This window comes from Botryllus schlosseri, chromosome 8, assembly GCF_051294905.1.
Source record: "Botryllus schlosseri isolate E-star chromosome 8, Bs_hap1, whole genome shotgun sequence".
NCBI classification, from domain to species: Eukaryota; Metazoa; Chordata; class Ascidiacea; order Stolidobranchia; family Styelidae; genus Botryllus; species Botryllus schlosseri.
In genome coordinates, this window is record NC_137243.1 from 13855247 (window position 1) to 13870130 (window position 14884).

The window sequence follows — 14884 nt, forward strand, 5'->3', positions numbered from 1 at the left end:
CAGAACTGATGGAGGCAGAAAATTCTCATTTTATTTTCGGAATAGATAGACACCAAAATTTTTCAAAACAACTTTCGTATGAAAGCCTACACCAAATGCGGAAGTCCTACAGGCCTACATCAGAAATAGGCAACCAACAACAGCAACTGTAAGGCCCATAAATTCACATTATTATTCATAAATGTATACACAAATTCAACGCTCATCACAGAAAAAATGAGGAAAATGCAGTAGGCTATTACACTCTCTGAGAAATGTCAACTAGGAGGTAAGAAAAGAATGCGCATCAGCAAATATTTCGTTCGAAAGTTAAACTCAATATATTAGTTACATCGCGTGGGCATAAAAACTTATACATGTACGAGGTACACACATGTGTATTTTCCAGCCTAGGTGATTATACCAACTTCAAGTTAGGTCTGCCTTCCCTTGAAGTCGTCATTTTGCACATACCCGCAGCAGAGTAAGCCACGACACATGGTATTTTGGAAATCTCCGTCACACCATGATTGGCGTTGAGCCAACTGAAGGATTTGTCACTAATTCTTTTTCCAATGTCACAGAGAATTCCACGATAGGTGGTGCTGTTGTAGTTTATGATTGGTGTGTATTTCAGATTGGAACAAAGTTTATAATTAATCACTTCGTTCGATTCAAATAGAGGTATAGAGACAGCATACTAAAACAATCTGAAAGCTCCTGGAGGTGTACTGAATCAAGCTTTAGCGATAATGGATGCGAGATTTGTATAATGACGATCACTAGTACAAACTAAAATTGACCTTAAATATTCAGTGAATGTTAGATAGTGCAACTTGAACGCCAGTATTGCAGTCACAAAAACCTCTGGTCTGCTGGTTGGTTGGCATACGGTACCATCAATTTTCGTCACCATGATAAGATTCCAAGCTGCTGGGGCGTACTATTGCTGCATATAACAGCGTGAGTAAGATTATTTGTGCGACTTATTTAAGAGTAACACATGATCGCAACGCAGCGGGCTGGGCATAACATTCAAACACTCAAATCCAGATAGAGCATCAATATTCATGATTCAAACCGAGTAGTTAGGTTCGGCATTTTTGGATAACAAAATATATATTTTATCAATATCATTTCAATATTTTATTCCAACTATCGAAAGAAACCACGGTTAGATGTATAGGCTAACTTATTATTCATAAGATGCGGACCAATTAAGGCCACGCAATCACATTCATACCAATGATGTAACTGTGAAATAGTGATAGACCCACAGTATTTTCTGAGATCGCTACATCAGAGTTGTGTTTACCAAATTAGAAATTCCTTTGTGCTCAAGTTTCCCAGCGTCATTCACTTCATCATTGCAATGCAGGTACCAATTATGGAGTCTTCAGGTCTATCTTACTGTTATGAAGTATGCTACTCCGAGAACCGACATGGAATCAAATCACTGGGGTAATAGACTCTGGCAAGCCCTAATGAGATCAGCATAAATTCATATCTCGGCGAAGTAAATGAGGTACAGTTTTGTAAAATGACTAAATGGCAGCCAGCGGATAACTTTTTCGTAATGCTTCCCGAAAAAAGCGCGTTCAGGTATTTTCTGAAAAAGGTCGTAGAGACCGAAAATTAGTATTTAATCCCGAGTCTCTTAAACTCTTTTTCAAGCATCTCCCTGTATTCTTCGAAACCGCCCTTGACGCATTTCACTTGATGGTCCTGGCAAAGCCACAGTTCCTTACACACGACGCTTATCAATCGCTCGTCGTGAGACACCAAAATAACTCCACCTTTGAACTCGTTAAGTGCTTTTCCAAGCGCTTCAATCGTCTCCATGTCTAAATGATTAGTCGGTTCGTCAAGAATGAAAAAATTCGGTCGCGACATCGTCATTATCGCGAAAGCGACACGGCTTTTTTGCCCTCCCGACAAGCTTTTAACGGAACGCAAAGCTAGATCTCCGGTGACACCGTACTGACCTAGGTGGCCGCGGTATTCTTCAATCGTCTTGCCTTTGAATCGAGATTCCAGCAACTCGACAGAGTTCAAATCCATGTCCAGCATGTCGACGTGATGCTGACTGAAATATCCAATGCGCAAGTTCCTGTGTGCGTGTCTGAATCCGGACGTAGGCTCGTTCGCTTCGATCAATAATTTCAGCAGAGTTGATTTTCCAGACCCATTTTCACCGACGATACATATCCTGCTTTCGATACTGGCAGATATGTCGACGTGAGAGAAAATCTCCTTGCCGGGTATGTAATGAAAGGAAACATCGTCCAAACGTATCATAGTTCCTTTTACTCGGTCGTCGACGGAAGGGAATCGTATCACAAAATCGGAGTCTTTTTCGATAGGTTCGAGTTTCGGAAGTTTTTCGAGAAGCTTGAGTTTGCTTTGAACTTGCGCCGCACGGTTGGCGTTATACCTGAACCTGTCGATGAACACTTGGATATGGTCGCGATACTGCTTCTGCGATTCGTATTCTTTGCGTAAACTTTTCATTTTTTCCTCTCGCGTCACCACAAACTGCTCGAAATTGCCGCGGTATACCGTGAGCTTCCTTGAGAACATGTAAATCACGTCAGTTGCAACTGCGTTAAGGAAGCTGCGGTCATGGGAAACTACGATGATCGTAGTCGGCCACGTTTGAAGGTAATCCTCAAGCCACATAATAGCTCGAACGTCCAACATGTTTGTAGGTTCGTCAAGGAGTAGAAGGTCGGGTTTGCCGAAAAGCGCACGCGCCAGCGCCAACCGCATACGCCAACCGCCGGAAAATTCCTTTGTCGTCATTTTCTGCATATCTTGAGTAAAACCGAGACCTGTCAACACGACTGCAGCACGCGTTGGTGCTTTGTCCGCTTCGATTTCCGATAATTTCGACCATATTTCAGCCAAACGCGCGTTCAACACTTCTGAATTTCCAGATTTTTCCTCCAATTTTTTATGAATGGATTTCTCCTCTTGAAGTAAACTGTAACGTAATGTGTCCGCTTCAAGAACGCTTTCAACGGCTAACGTGTCGTCACCGACGACCTCTTGTTCGACGTGTAACACTGTGAAATGAGACGGGATGTATAAGCTTCGCGACGATATCATTTTGAGCATTGTCGTTTTCCCTACTCCGTTCCTACCCACGAGTCCATACCTCCTACCGGCGGCGACATGCAATTCTGCGTTTTCAAGTAGAACCTTGGAACCGAACGCGACATCAAAGTTTTCAATATGAAGATCGGTGATTTTGTTCCTGCCCGACGCTTCCGTCTTGTTCTCTTTACGGCTTCTCATTTGACTCGCGGAAGCCTCCGACAGCTGACCCGAGCTCGGGCTTTTTTCGATCGTGGCAGATTTTTCGGATTTTTTCTCTTGTTTCTGCTTCAGTTTCGACTCGGCTTTTTCCAGCTTTTTCTGATCGACGAAAGACTTGTTTTCTGCTTTCGCAAGCCAAATACTGGACATTTGCTCGGACTCGTTGCTCTCTCCGGCCGCCATCGACGCTAAATGTACGGGGGCGTCAAGTCGAACCATGCCCGATGAAGGCACTCCATTTCCGTTCACGTGTAATGAAGCGAAAATTTGTTCACAAATTTCAGACACTTTGGTATCAATGTCGGCGTGCGTGTCTGTTACTGAGCCTTTCATTATTTCTCCGAGCGCGTCGTTTACGTCTTCAACCGTTTCGAAATCCGTTGATCCGTCTTCCAAAATGCTTTCGATGTAACTTAGAACATTTTCATCTTCTATCTTGAAGCTGCGTCGGATTATTTTCATTTGGGCTGCCATTGTAGTGCAGCGAGTGTATTATCAGAATATATATTCCTATAGTTTTGTTATGTATTATTCCTATAGTTTTGTTATGTATTATCTCTGAACACGATATCGATAAATATTATTACTGTGATATGGCCTGAATCCAGAACAATACTTTCATGTTTATCGGTAACTTGTGACAAATAATAGACACATCGTTCGCGTTTTCAGTAATTAGATACTGGAACTTGCCGGTAGATTTCGTCGATTTGAGCGAAACAGTCAAAATTCCTACCGTTATTTATAATTTCCCATGCCAAAATTCAGCAACCAAATTAGCCGCAGTCCAGTCCACGAAGATTTCTGGTAGAGCTGATTGCGCAATCAAGATCACGCATGATAGACCAAGCGTCGACCACTGATAGTCCTATCATTTCCACGAAGTTAAAATGAAGATCTACGGTTCTATTATTTTCATCCGCTCAAGAGACACAGTATTTAATGCGATACAGCAGGAATAATGCGATTTGACGATTATAGATATACATGAGAACCGCTTTTGAGAATGTAAAGTTGGAGTCGTTCGGGTTGAAAACATTTTCGATGGCTATCGCAGATTTTTATTTCAATTTTCTTCTGAAAAGGTTTTCCGTGTCACTATTGGGCTTTCAAATTATATGTAAAAGAAGCTTGGTAGTCAAAGAAATTATGAAAGGTCTTCAGAGTGTATGGCCCTTTTCATACCGGATTTACGAAACTCTTTCGGGAACAAGTTCCGAAACAGGCGATGTTCACATAGAGAAAAAATTACCGAAACAGTTCCGGGAAAAGAGCGCGTTCATACCTATTTAGAGTTACCGCGAACTTATGTTCATACAGGTCGTTTTTTCGGTAAATTCGCGGGAAATTATCGCCAGTATGAACCAGAGATGAGCATTGGATTGGACTTGGATTGGACAGGATCAGGATTATGGGTTATTTTCGTCGGTACCGGATTGGACCGGATTGTGATTTTGAAAAAAAATGTTGGATCCGGATTGGACCGGATTGTGATTTTTCAAAAATAGGTTGGACTTGGATTTTGAGCATTTTCGAAATCCGGACTCGGGCACGTTGGTTTCGTAACCAGAAGTGAGGGGCGGCTGGAGAGAAGAATTATTGCAAGTGTTGCCAATTGACGCATTTAGAAGCCAAATTACGGAACTTTTGCAAATTTTCATGCTGGTTAGCACCGCTGTTTCCGCTGTTTCCGCTGGTCCGTCTTTTAGGGATGCACGTATGGCACATTGGCACTTTCGAATTTCTTCAATCAGAGCAGTGTAAATTTGTCAACAGCACGTTAGATCTTATCAAGTGTTGTTTACGTGAGCACCTTAGGAACTACCGGTATTTGATGTTAGAATTGTGGAAATATGGAATTGATGTTCGCATATAGGTGCATATCGAAATCTTAGGTCGAGGTCACTTTATCTGCTGCCAAGGTGGCAAGTGGCGCTAGTGCAACAGCCTGTTTGTATATAATCCTTCGCCATCTGGGCTACTACCTATATTATATTTCTCTTTCTTGGACACGTTGATTTAGGTCGAGTCAAGATACTACTAGGTTTGCTGATTCATAGGAAAAGTTTGCCTAGTTCGTATGCTATATTCGTGCCACTTTTGCTGTTGTAGACTTCTAGATTTAACTTGAGTTGAATTCAACCCTATAGTAAAAGAGCACGAATTCTACCAAGTCGTGGTGGTACACTAAATTCCGTCATTGTATTGGGGAGCATGTTGGAAAATAAATATGTTTGATGAGGTGCTACCATCTGCTTTTTCATGTCATCATTCTGACACGTTTCGTTAATGTCCGGCGCAGTAGTAGTTGCTAACCTATATATTGTGATTCGGCTGATTCTTTCGTCTCTAATATTTTATGTGCACATGGAACGAACTACTATGGCAAGTTCGTTGTATAGTGACCCCTGAAAGTGAATATGTTAGTCATTTGTTTTGTATAAGTACATTAGTGTTGGGTAGAAATAACTTCTTTTTTCAAATTTCCTGGCTGAAAAAGCTACTGGTTGGATTCCAACCGGTGTAGGTGTAGTGTTGAATAGTATATTCATATTGGAATGAACCCGGATATTTTCGGATGACATATTTTCGCCTGTCGTATTTTGTGATACAATTGTTGATATACAAGGTTCTTTCCAATTCTCTACTAGTCGCTGACGATTGTCCCTGATGAGTGTCTGCCTAAAATGTATGGGTAAATCTCAATATGAATATATTAGTCAATTGTATATGCAAGTTCTGTACCTCCAAGAAGCTGTTCAAAATAGGGTTGTAGCTCTAATTATTGATGACAGAATTTCCCACAGTAAATACAACGATTTTCACGCTTCCATTGGTTGGAATTGAATCAAACTCGTAATGCACCAATTTCGTACAAAACTTCATAGGGACGGGCAGCCACTATCTAAAATGTATATACTTTTTAGTATATTGAAAATTCTCATGTTGTTTTAACTACGCTTCTTGCAAGCTGGAATTGAATCGAATTAGATGTTTAGTGTTTATAACCGCCCTATAACATGTCCTTCTGTTTTTTCAGTTGTAGATTTTAGATTTTGAAATTTTTTTGGATCAGGATGGACTTGGACTGAAAATCTGGCAAATATTTTTGGATCAGGATGGACTAGGACTGAATTGAAAATTTTCAGGACCGGACTTGGACAGTAAATTTGGAAAATATTTTTGGATCAGGATGGACTAGGACTGAAATAAATATTTTCAGGATCGGACTTGGACCGAAAAATATTACAGTCCGCTCATCACTGGTATGAACGCGATTCTCCGTAAGTGTTGATAGTTACGAAACCATGTCTGTGGGGTGTTCCGGTTGTGATATGCTTGTGGAAAACGATGTGGGAGAGGGATATTCGTGAGATGCGGAGAAGTTGGCTCCAACTTTTAGCTATGGGATGCTGCGGATATGCCTTCTCGATGTGTATGGGGCTCCATACTCAATATACCATAGTATCAGTAATAGAGCCCTAGCATGTTTCTGGCTTGTATATTATCAACCAAAGCTGAGAGCAGAAACTGAAAGCCAGCAAAGAGGATAGAGTCCTGGCATGAAAAGAACCACCGATCACATCTGCGTACGACAAAGTCAGTTTATCTTTGTGATTGCTGTATGTGAGTGTATAATGGTTTGGGTAAATCTAATCTTGTACACTGTACAGAGAAACCAGGGAATTCGAGAAATCCGTGAGAGAAACATTTGGTATACTCTGCGACGAGCTTCGAGACCATAACGAAAAGCAGCCAGCAAATTATACGAACTCAATTTCTCTTGCTTGCTGAGTAGCTGTCGCTCTTTGGAGGCTAGCCAATGAAGCCAATCGTTTATAGATCCAGGTAAACATCTGATGTATTTTAAGAAGGCAACTGCCACAAGTTGATTTTAATAAAAATAATTGCTGGTGCCTAGCCAGACTGGAATCAGTGGTTGTTTTCGTCGGTTGCCAGTAAACTCGCCCCAAAGTAAATTCGGCCCAGGCAAATTCGGCCATTACATCAGTAAATTCGGCCCACCGAGAATATTGTATTAAAATGTATTACCAACCGTTAATATGAATTAATTACATAATTATACTATTATTAAGTGATTTGGATGTCAGGGTATGCGTAGATCGCGTAATCACGGGAGATAGCGCGGATATTCACGGGGACCGAATTTACCGACGGCCGAATTCACCGGTCAATTCACTGGTTACTCGGTCAATTCTGCCCTCGGAGAATTTTTTATAAAAATGTATTACCAACTATTAACGTGAATTAATTTCATAATTATATTATTATCAAGTGATTTGGAGAACAGGGTATGCGTATAAATATATATATATGTATATATATATGCCGATGTTTACGGGGCCGAATTTACCGACAGCCGAATTCAATCGGTATATTCGGCCCTCGGAGAACATTGTGTGAAATTGTATTACGAACTAATAATGTGTATTATATTACATAATTATAATATTATCTAACCTGAATCCTAACACTAATCCTAACCCTAATTCTAACCTAACCCTAATCCTAACCTAATCCTAACCTAACCCTAATCCTAACCCTAAACCTACTAATAACTAACAACTAATAACTAATAATGTGTATTATATTACATAATTATAATATTATCAAGTGATTTGGAGGTTAGGGGTTAGGTTTAGGGTTAGGATTAGGGTTAGGATTAGGGTTAGGTTAGGGTTAGGATTAGGGTTAGGTTAGGTTAGGATTAGGGTTAGGTTAGGATTAGGATTAGGGTTAGGTTAGGTTAGGATTAGGGTTAGGATTAGGGTTAGGGTTAGGGTTCAGGTTAGATAACGGTATTGTAACTGTTGTTGTTACTCTGGCTGTGGCCGAATTTACCGAGGGCCGAATTTACCGACGGCCGAATTCACCGAGGGCCGAAGTGACCGAGGGCCGAATTCGACGGGCCGAATTTACTTTGGGGCGAGTTTACTGGCAACCGTTTTCGTCAATAAGTTGCGCGTGACAGAAAGGTTTCTTCAATAGAATAATTAAAGAATTGAATGGAAAGTTGCGCGTGACGTTTACCACCAATTCCACTCTGGGTGCCTAGTAGGGCTAGCCACAATGATTCGAGTACTCAAATCTGAATCGAGTATTAACTTTATTGATTCGAGTCGAGTAGTAAAATACTATTTTTCGAGTACTGAAATTATACTGAAAGTTGATTTACTAACGAGAATTATACCGTAGTTTTGATACTATTTTTCACTAAGTAAGCCTTGAAACCTTGATTGGCCGCCTGATGGGAATCACAAGACTTTTTGCCTGATATATCAGGTGAGCAGCGATGATTTTCCAAGTTCAAGTAATTTAATAAAAAATAATTAAAAAATGAAACATATAGTGTGAGCACAGGACACCTATTCCAAAGGTGATTGGCCGTGTCGCAACATACGAGATATAGTACAAAGCTACGAACGTTGCTGGAAATAACGCATTACCGAAGTCATGTCAGTATCTTTAATGTGATGGACAATAGGCGTTATGTTCTTTATGGTGGCATAAAAGCATTAAAAGGTAGCCTGCACATTTGAATTTTGGCATAATACATTGGGTTGTGGTGTCATCATGATGATACTTGACTCGACTCGAAGCGTAATAAGTGATTTAGAATCGAATCACTCATGTACTCGATTTTGCCCAGCCCTCCGTGCATAGTAATATTTCTATATTTGTCATGGCGGAATGTCAGCCAGTTTTTGCGTAGCATACCACTACAAAAAGGTCAGACTAATTTGGTCTTGAATCATTATGTTAGAAAAAGAAGTCTGAAAGACCAATTGTTCATGCCAAGTAGGCTACTTTCTGTCTCAAAAGTAAGACCCAAATTGATGGAAAATAGACTTGAACTGGAAACTGAGCAGTCAACACAATGACTTGGACTCGGACTCAAGTCATAAAACCATGACTCGAACTCGACGCTCTGTTCGATGAGTTGGACTCGGATTTGACTCGGTGGTAAATTGAAAATGACTCGACTTGAATCTACTCAAAACTATTGAAGTGGGATCGACTTGTGACTTGGTTACAACCCTGCTCACTTATTAAGACTGAAATTGCTGAAAATGAGACCAAATTTGTATATTTTTTGTAGTGTAGTCAGACATGCACATCAACCTACTTTCAGTAACTAGCTAGTTGTGGATTTGAAAAAGTAAATAGTTTCTGGTTCTAGTTGCGGATATTTGGAAGTGAGTAGTTCTAGTTCTAATTGCAGATTTTGAAAAGTTGATAGTTCTAGTTCAGGGCCGGCCAACCCGTGGCCCGCGAGTTAATTTCCGAAATTAGTAGTATTATCAAAAATGGATTGCCAAATTGTGAACTTGCAAGGCTAATCAAAAATTTGATTAGTCTGGCCGCAACACTTGAGATGTAATGACTGAAATATCAGTCCCGACGCATTGGCAGATCCGTGAGCCAGTCACATTTTGGTTGATCTTCGTACACTACAATGAAGCAGAATACTTTGCGATAGATTTATCAAAAGTAAAAATTTTCTACACTCTTATAGCGCAACAGCTTGTCCCTCAATTTCTTGCTTTTAATATTGTTACCCCTTTGTGAAAATGAAAGAACGCCTAATGCATCAGATTGAGTCTAACTATATATATTCGCGACCTACCGTTTGCGCTCGCAGGAAGACCGTCGACTATGAAACCTAGGCACCAAATGATTGCCGCATGTTGGACGAAGCTTTCGATATGTCCAGGTGCCGAATAGTCCAGTCCTTGCAAACTGAGCCCAGCGATATACAGCAGGCTTGCTATTTAGTCAAGTGACAATTTTATTAATTTATTAACGTCAAAAAATTTTCGCGCTTTGCGCGGCTAGTAGAGCATAAGCTAAAGCTAATTTCAAATATGTAATATAAATTTCCTTTCTGCTGCCCTTAAAATTCACAATTGCTTTTTCAGAAACTTCGCAAAGGTTGAAAGATTTTGGTCGACTGAAGGCGCGGTGTTAGGCTTTGCTCAGAAACTGCAATCCGCTAAGGCCAGAATGATACAGAGGATGGTATACGCAATGAAGACAAGACCTGGTGGTGATCCAAGTATCGCTGGCCCAGACGTCGGAAATGCCCTGTGTGACTTTCTCAAACAATGCTCTTCCTTAACCAGATGTGTTTGTGCTGTTTCATTTTATTCGTGAGAGAAAATATAACTTAATGCACAGTTCCACCTTTTTCATCAGTATCCTCCATCTAGACCTGCGAAAAGATCAGATTTAAGTTACACTTGCGTAACACTGCATAACGAAGGAATGACTTGGTTGCAACAAGAAAATGAAGGCATAGGTGAAAACCAAATTATGGCTTGAATAATGTACGACGGTTTACCAGCCAGTTGGTACAATTTCAATTTTGGTTAGTGATTCAGAGCTAAGGACATCATTCTCTGCTGTGCAGCCACTATCAAAGCAGATGTTACTAAATCACCTTTTCAGTAGGCGTATATGACGGTGACTAACCTACGGACAGCATATCCGTGGTTAGAAACTTGCCTTTGATGTAACAAATTTGGTAAGGGTTAAGATAACCTACCAAATTAGTGTTGAAGTCCTAAAGTTTTCAGGCAACTCACCCAATGCTGCATCATTTGGAGATGGTGTCCTACCTTTTTAGCCGTGCTCTGTTCACAAAACCACAGAAAAATGAAGCTGACTAGTGGTCAGTGACTACGTATTGTGAGCATACAGAATATAAATCCAAGAATAATGCATTCCCAACACCATTACACAACTAGATCAAAATGCTGCAGGTAGCCTGAATGAACAGCGCGTTACCGTAACTAAAAATTTGATTGACAGCGTTCCGGGAACCCAGCTGCGCCATTCGTGTTCATACTCAGTCGGTCCCGTAAAAATCTCCGAAAATAAGCGCGTTCATACCGCCCCGAAACACCAGTGTTATGTTCACATAGAGGGGTTCCGGTAAACATTTTCGATAAATGTTATTCCCGGAACCCCGGTATGAAAAGGGCCTAAGTAGCGAGTAGTTTTTTTATTACTTATTTTGAAGGAATGATCTGTCCCCTTTCAAATATAACCTCTATATAAGTAAAAATTGTCTAATTAAATAGTATATTCATATTGAAATGAACCCGAATATTTTCGGCTGACACTCGTCAGGGGTAATCGTCAGCAACTAGTAGAGAATTGGAAAGAACATTGTATATCAACAATCGTATCACAAAATATGACGTCACCAGCATGAAATTTCGAATGAGAGAGCGTTCAATGTACTATTTTTAGGTGATACACGAACTCCTTTTGTTGACAGAGTTTTGGTTGGTGTATTTTGATAAAAGTTGATTCCAAGGCACACAAATGGAATTGTGAACGGCCTCGACCTACGATTCGAAATCGGTCGTCTTTTGTGATACGATTGTTGATATACAATGTTCTTTCCAATTCTCTACTAGTTGCTGACGATTACCCCTGACGAGTGTCAGCCGAAAATATTCGGGTTCATTTCAATATGAATATACTATTTAATTGTATATTGAAGTTCTGTACCTCCAAGAAGCTCTTTAAAAATTGTCTGTAGCAGATATTTAGCCTCCATTTAATCTCCAGATGAGAGGAGTAGTTCAAAACACTCTCCCGCCTGGAAGTCAACCAGCACGTCGCAGTGGAATCAAAGTGACGGTGCAGAGCACAGTCAGCACACAGGAAACGAAATTACTGACGCGTAAACGCTATGCGACACTAGTAGTGCCTTTCCCACGTTGCTGTTTCCCTTGAGAGCTCCCTTCCACTTCAGTCAGTCGCCTTTTGTACGCGTCGATGATCGTTACCCTTCAGATTATCCTTAGCTATCTGTTACCTAAGAAAACTCAACCAAAAAAGATGTCGAAACCCAGCGGAAGCACCACTGAAAGAACCTTCATCGCCATCAAGCCCGACGGTGTTCAACGCGGACTGATTGGTAGCATCATCGGACGTTTCGAACAGAAAGGCTTCAGGTTGGTGGCCATGAAGCTGATCCAAGCTTCTCAAGGACACTTGGAAGAGCACTACGCTGATTTGAAAGCCAAGCCGTTCTTCGCCGGGCTCGTTAAATACATGGGCTCCGGGCCTGTTGTTGCAATGGTTTGGGAAGGCCTGGGTGTGGTCAAAACCGGTCGCGTCATGTTAGGCGAAACCAATCCTGCCGATTCCAAGCCTGGCACCATCCGAGGAGACTACTGCATCCACGTTGGCCGCAATATCTGCCATGGATCTGACTCGGTTGACTCAGCAGAAAAAGAAATCGCACTTTGGTTCAAGGACGCAGAGCTGTGCTCTTATGACAGCTGTGCTAAAGCATGGATCTACGAGTAGAACACCTTGCATGCAATTATCAGAACATGGCGCCAACCAGTGAACTCACTTGGTGAAAACATTTGTTTCAAGAATACATATTGTTGATTTTGGTCCTACATATATTTCGTACTATAGTACTGGTATTCTGTCATCAAGCTGTTCCTAAATCTGTGTAATTATGCTGCATCTTTACTGGATTATTCCGTTTGAATTATAGAATCATATCTGCGCACACTTTATGTTCTTGAGTTGAATGCCCTATTTCTTTGTCCTAGAAAATCGGTATTCTGTAATTGACCTATAGTAATACCCATAATGAGAAGAAGGGGTGTTGGTGCAGGTGCTATCGCAAAGAAGAAACTTGAAAATGCTAAATACAAGGAGAGAGGTAACGAACTAGCCGCACAACAATTGGCGCAATTAAGTCATCAGTTAGAGTCGTTTCACAGTAATCTGGAGGAATTTGCTGGGAAGCATAAGGATGTGAGCTATAATTGTAACTTATCATTGTTTTCTGAGTTGACATATATACTTTTCCAGGAAATAAAGAAAAATCCAAAGTTTCGACACCAGTTTCAGCAAATGTGCGCCGCTATTGGTGTAAGTCTTGTTTCTGATACCGATGACATATGTATCTTCAACTACCAAAATTAACTCCTAGGTCGACCCATTAGCTTCGAGCAAAGGTTTTTGGTCGGAGATGCTTGGTGTAGGAGATTTTTATTATGAAATCGGCATACAATCACTGGAAGTTTGCATATCGACGCGTTCAAAAAATGGCGGCATCTTGACGCTAAAGGAACTGCACCAAAGGTAATAAAGTAAGCATATCTGAGGGACTATAGATGTGAATCTCTTCCTGAAAAAGCACCGCTGTGCAGCTTTTGGTGGCAGAAATGCTAATTGGAAGCAATGATACAGATGGTTGTCGATGGAAGTAGAGAAACTTCATGCCGCTGTGGGTGAGGAACAGCTTCGATAGTTGTATTCTCAAGGTGGTACGGAACAAACGTAACCTAGTCTATATAGGTAAAATTTTTCTTAAATTGTTTGAACTGATCTCCAAGTCTTTGTTGCAGATTGCTCCGTAGTAGAGGAAAGCGTGGTCAAGATGTGACCACTGAAGATGTCGTAATGGCCATCAAGAAATTGAAGGTGATGTCATCTGTACGCATCAAAAGGCATCTAGTCTAGTATTGATATACTGTTCGTCGTAGGCGTTCGGCACAAGCCTGACACTTCATGGAAGTGGTGATAAATGTTTGGTCCAGTCCGTTCCTGGTGAGCTCAATATGGACCACACGACCATCTTGGAAACTGCTCGAGAGGTAAAACATTAGCTCAGGAGTTTACGAATGTGCAATATATATGCATTTATCTCTCACAGAACGGTGGCAAGGTCAGTTGTCCTTATGTGATGCAGAAGTTATCATGGACCCGGGAGAGAACTAGCAACATACTGAACCACCTGGTGCAAGAGGGAATGGCATGGGTTGATGATCTATCGCCCGATCGTCAAAGATGGTTCTGGTTCCCATCGCTTATCAAGGATATCTACTAGACGCCATTATTTGTTCTGATTTACACTGTGCACTTTCATACTTACGTAATATGCAGCATCCTAACAAAGTTTCAATAAACATGTACAGCCGATATCGACGTGATTAATTCTGATATTTCGTTTGCGGTCCAGGGTTGTGACATCGCTGTTCCGCAATGTTGCGCATGAAGGTCGAATGCAAGGTGTCAGATACTTATCAAGGGCACATAACTTCTGATTAATAACTGATGCGTCTGCATGCCACTTTACGTGGGCGAGTAATACACATTTCCATAATAGCCTTGATCAATGTTCCTATCATGAAATTTTTTGATTTTGTTGCGTAATGGGAGTTAACTCAACCTGAGCGCTGCATTATATCAGATTGAAGCAAGCACAATTGCGTGATGGGAATAAGCCCTCTTGTGAGCACTGCATTTTATCATATTTGCGCAATGGGAGTGAACTCTCTTGTAAGCCCTGCATTATATCAGATTGAAGCAAGCACAACAATTGTGTTATGTAAATACTAACTCTCTTGTAAGCAGATTGAAGCAAGCACTAACGTTACAATCGTCAGAGGTTGAGTTTGCAGTTTCCAATAGGACAGTGGTGATGGGTTGCAGGACTTTGATTATGACAGCCAATATGAAGTTACCTTACCAATGCGCCAAGCCTCCAGGAGCGATATCTGCTTGAGCTCAGCTACCACTTCAG

At 41.0% G+C, this 14884-nt stretch overlaps 5 protein-coding genes across 6 annotated transcripts in view; 4 read left to right on the forward strand and 1 right to left on the reverse strand.

Annotated features, from left to right (window-relative positions):
• LOC145444248 (uncharacterized) overlaps nt 1-14884 on the forward strand; it is a 170285-nt gene that overhangs the window by 88231 nt on the left and 67170 nt on the right. The window lies entirely within an intron of this gene.
• Nucleotides 1-14884, forward strand: part of LOC145444219 (uncharacterized) — a 166698-nt gene that overhangs the window by 42487 nt on the left and 109327 nt on the right. The gene's annotated exons all lie outside the window — the stretch shown is intronic.
• Nucleotides 6-4108, reverse strand: LOC145444226 (ATP-binding cassette sub-family F member 3-like). The gene has a single exon (XM_080322174.1). It carries the CDS (start codon nt 3769-3771, stop codon nt 1615-1617), a length of 2157 nt encoding a protein of 718 aa, XP_080178300.1. The 5' UTR covers nt 3772-4108; the 3' UTR covers nt 6-1614.
• On the forward strand, nt 12039-12906 carry LOC145444260 (nucleoside diphosphate kinase A-like). Its single transcript, XM_080322212.1, has one exon. The coding sequence runs from the start codon at nt 12109-12111 to the stop codon at nt 12643-12645; it is 537 nt and encodes a 178-aa protein (XP_080178338.1). The 5' UTR covers nt 12039-12108; the 3' UTR covers nt 12646-12906.
• Nucleotides 12943-14280, forward strand: LOC145444251 (vacuolar-sorting protein SNF8-like). The gene is made up of 6 exons (XM_080322203.1): nt 12943-13110; nt 13168-13227; nt 13289-13440; nt 13707-13782; nt 13845-13955; nt 14015-14280. The coding sequence occupies exons 1-6, from the start codon at nt 12943-12945 to the stop codon at nt 14186-14188; spliced, it is 741 nt and encodes a 246-aa protein (XP_080178329.1). The 3' UTR covers nt 14189-14280.

Excerpts from the sequence above, each read along its gene's own strand:
- LOC145444260 (XM_080322212.1), top strand. The coding sequence starts at position 12,109 with ATGATCGTTACCCTTCAGATTATCCTTAGCTATCTGTTACCTAAGAAA.
- LOC145444226 (XM_080322174.1), bottom strand. The coding sequence starts at position 3,771 with ATGGCAGCCCAAATGAAAATAATCCGACGCAGCTTCAAGATAGAAGAT.
- LOC145444251 (XM_080322203.1), top strand. The coding sequence starts at position 12,943 with ATGAGAAGAAGGGGTGTTGGTGCAGGTGCTATCGCAAAGAAGAAACTT. Across the intron at positions 13,441-13,706 it reads CTAAAGGAACTGCACCAAAG|ATTGCTCCGTAGTAGAGGAA; the intron begins GTAATAAAGTAA and ends TCTTTGTTGCAG. Across the intron at positions 13,956-14,014 it reads TCTTGGAAACTGCTCGAGAG|AACGGTGGCAAGGTCAGTTG; the intron begins GTAAAACATTAG and ends TATCTCTCACAG.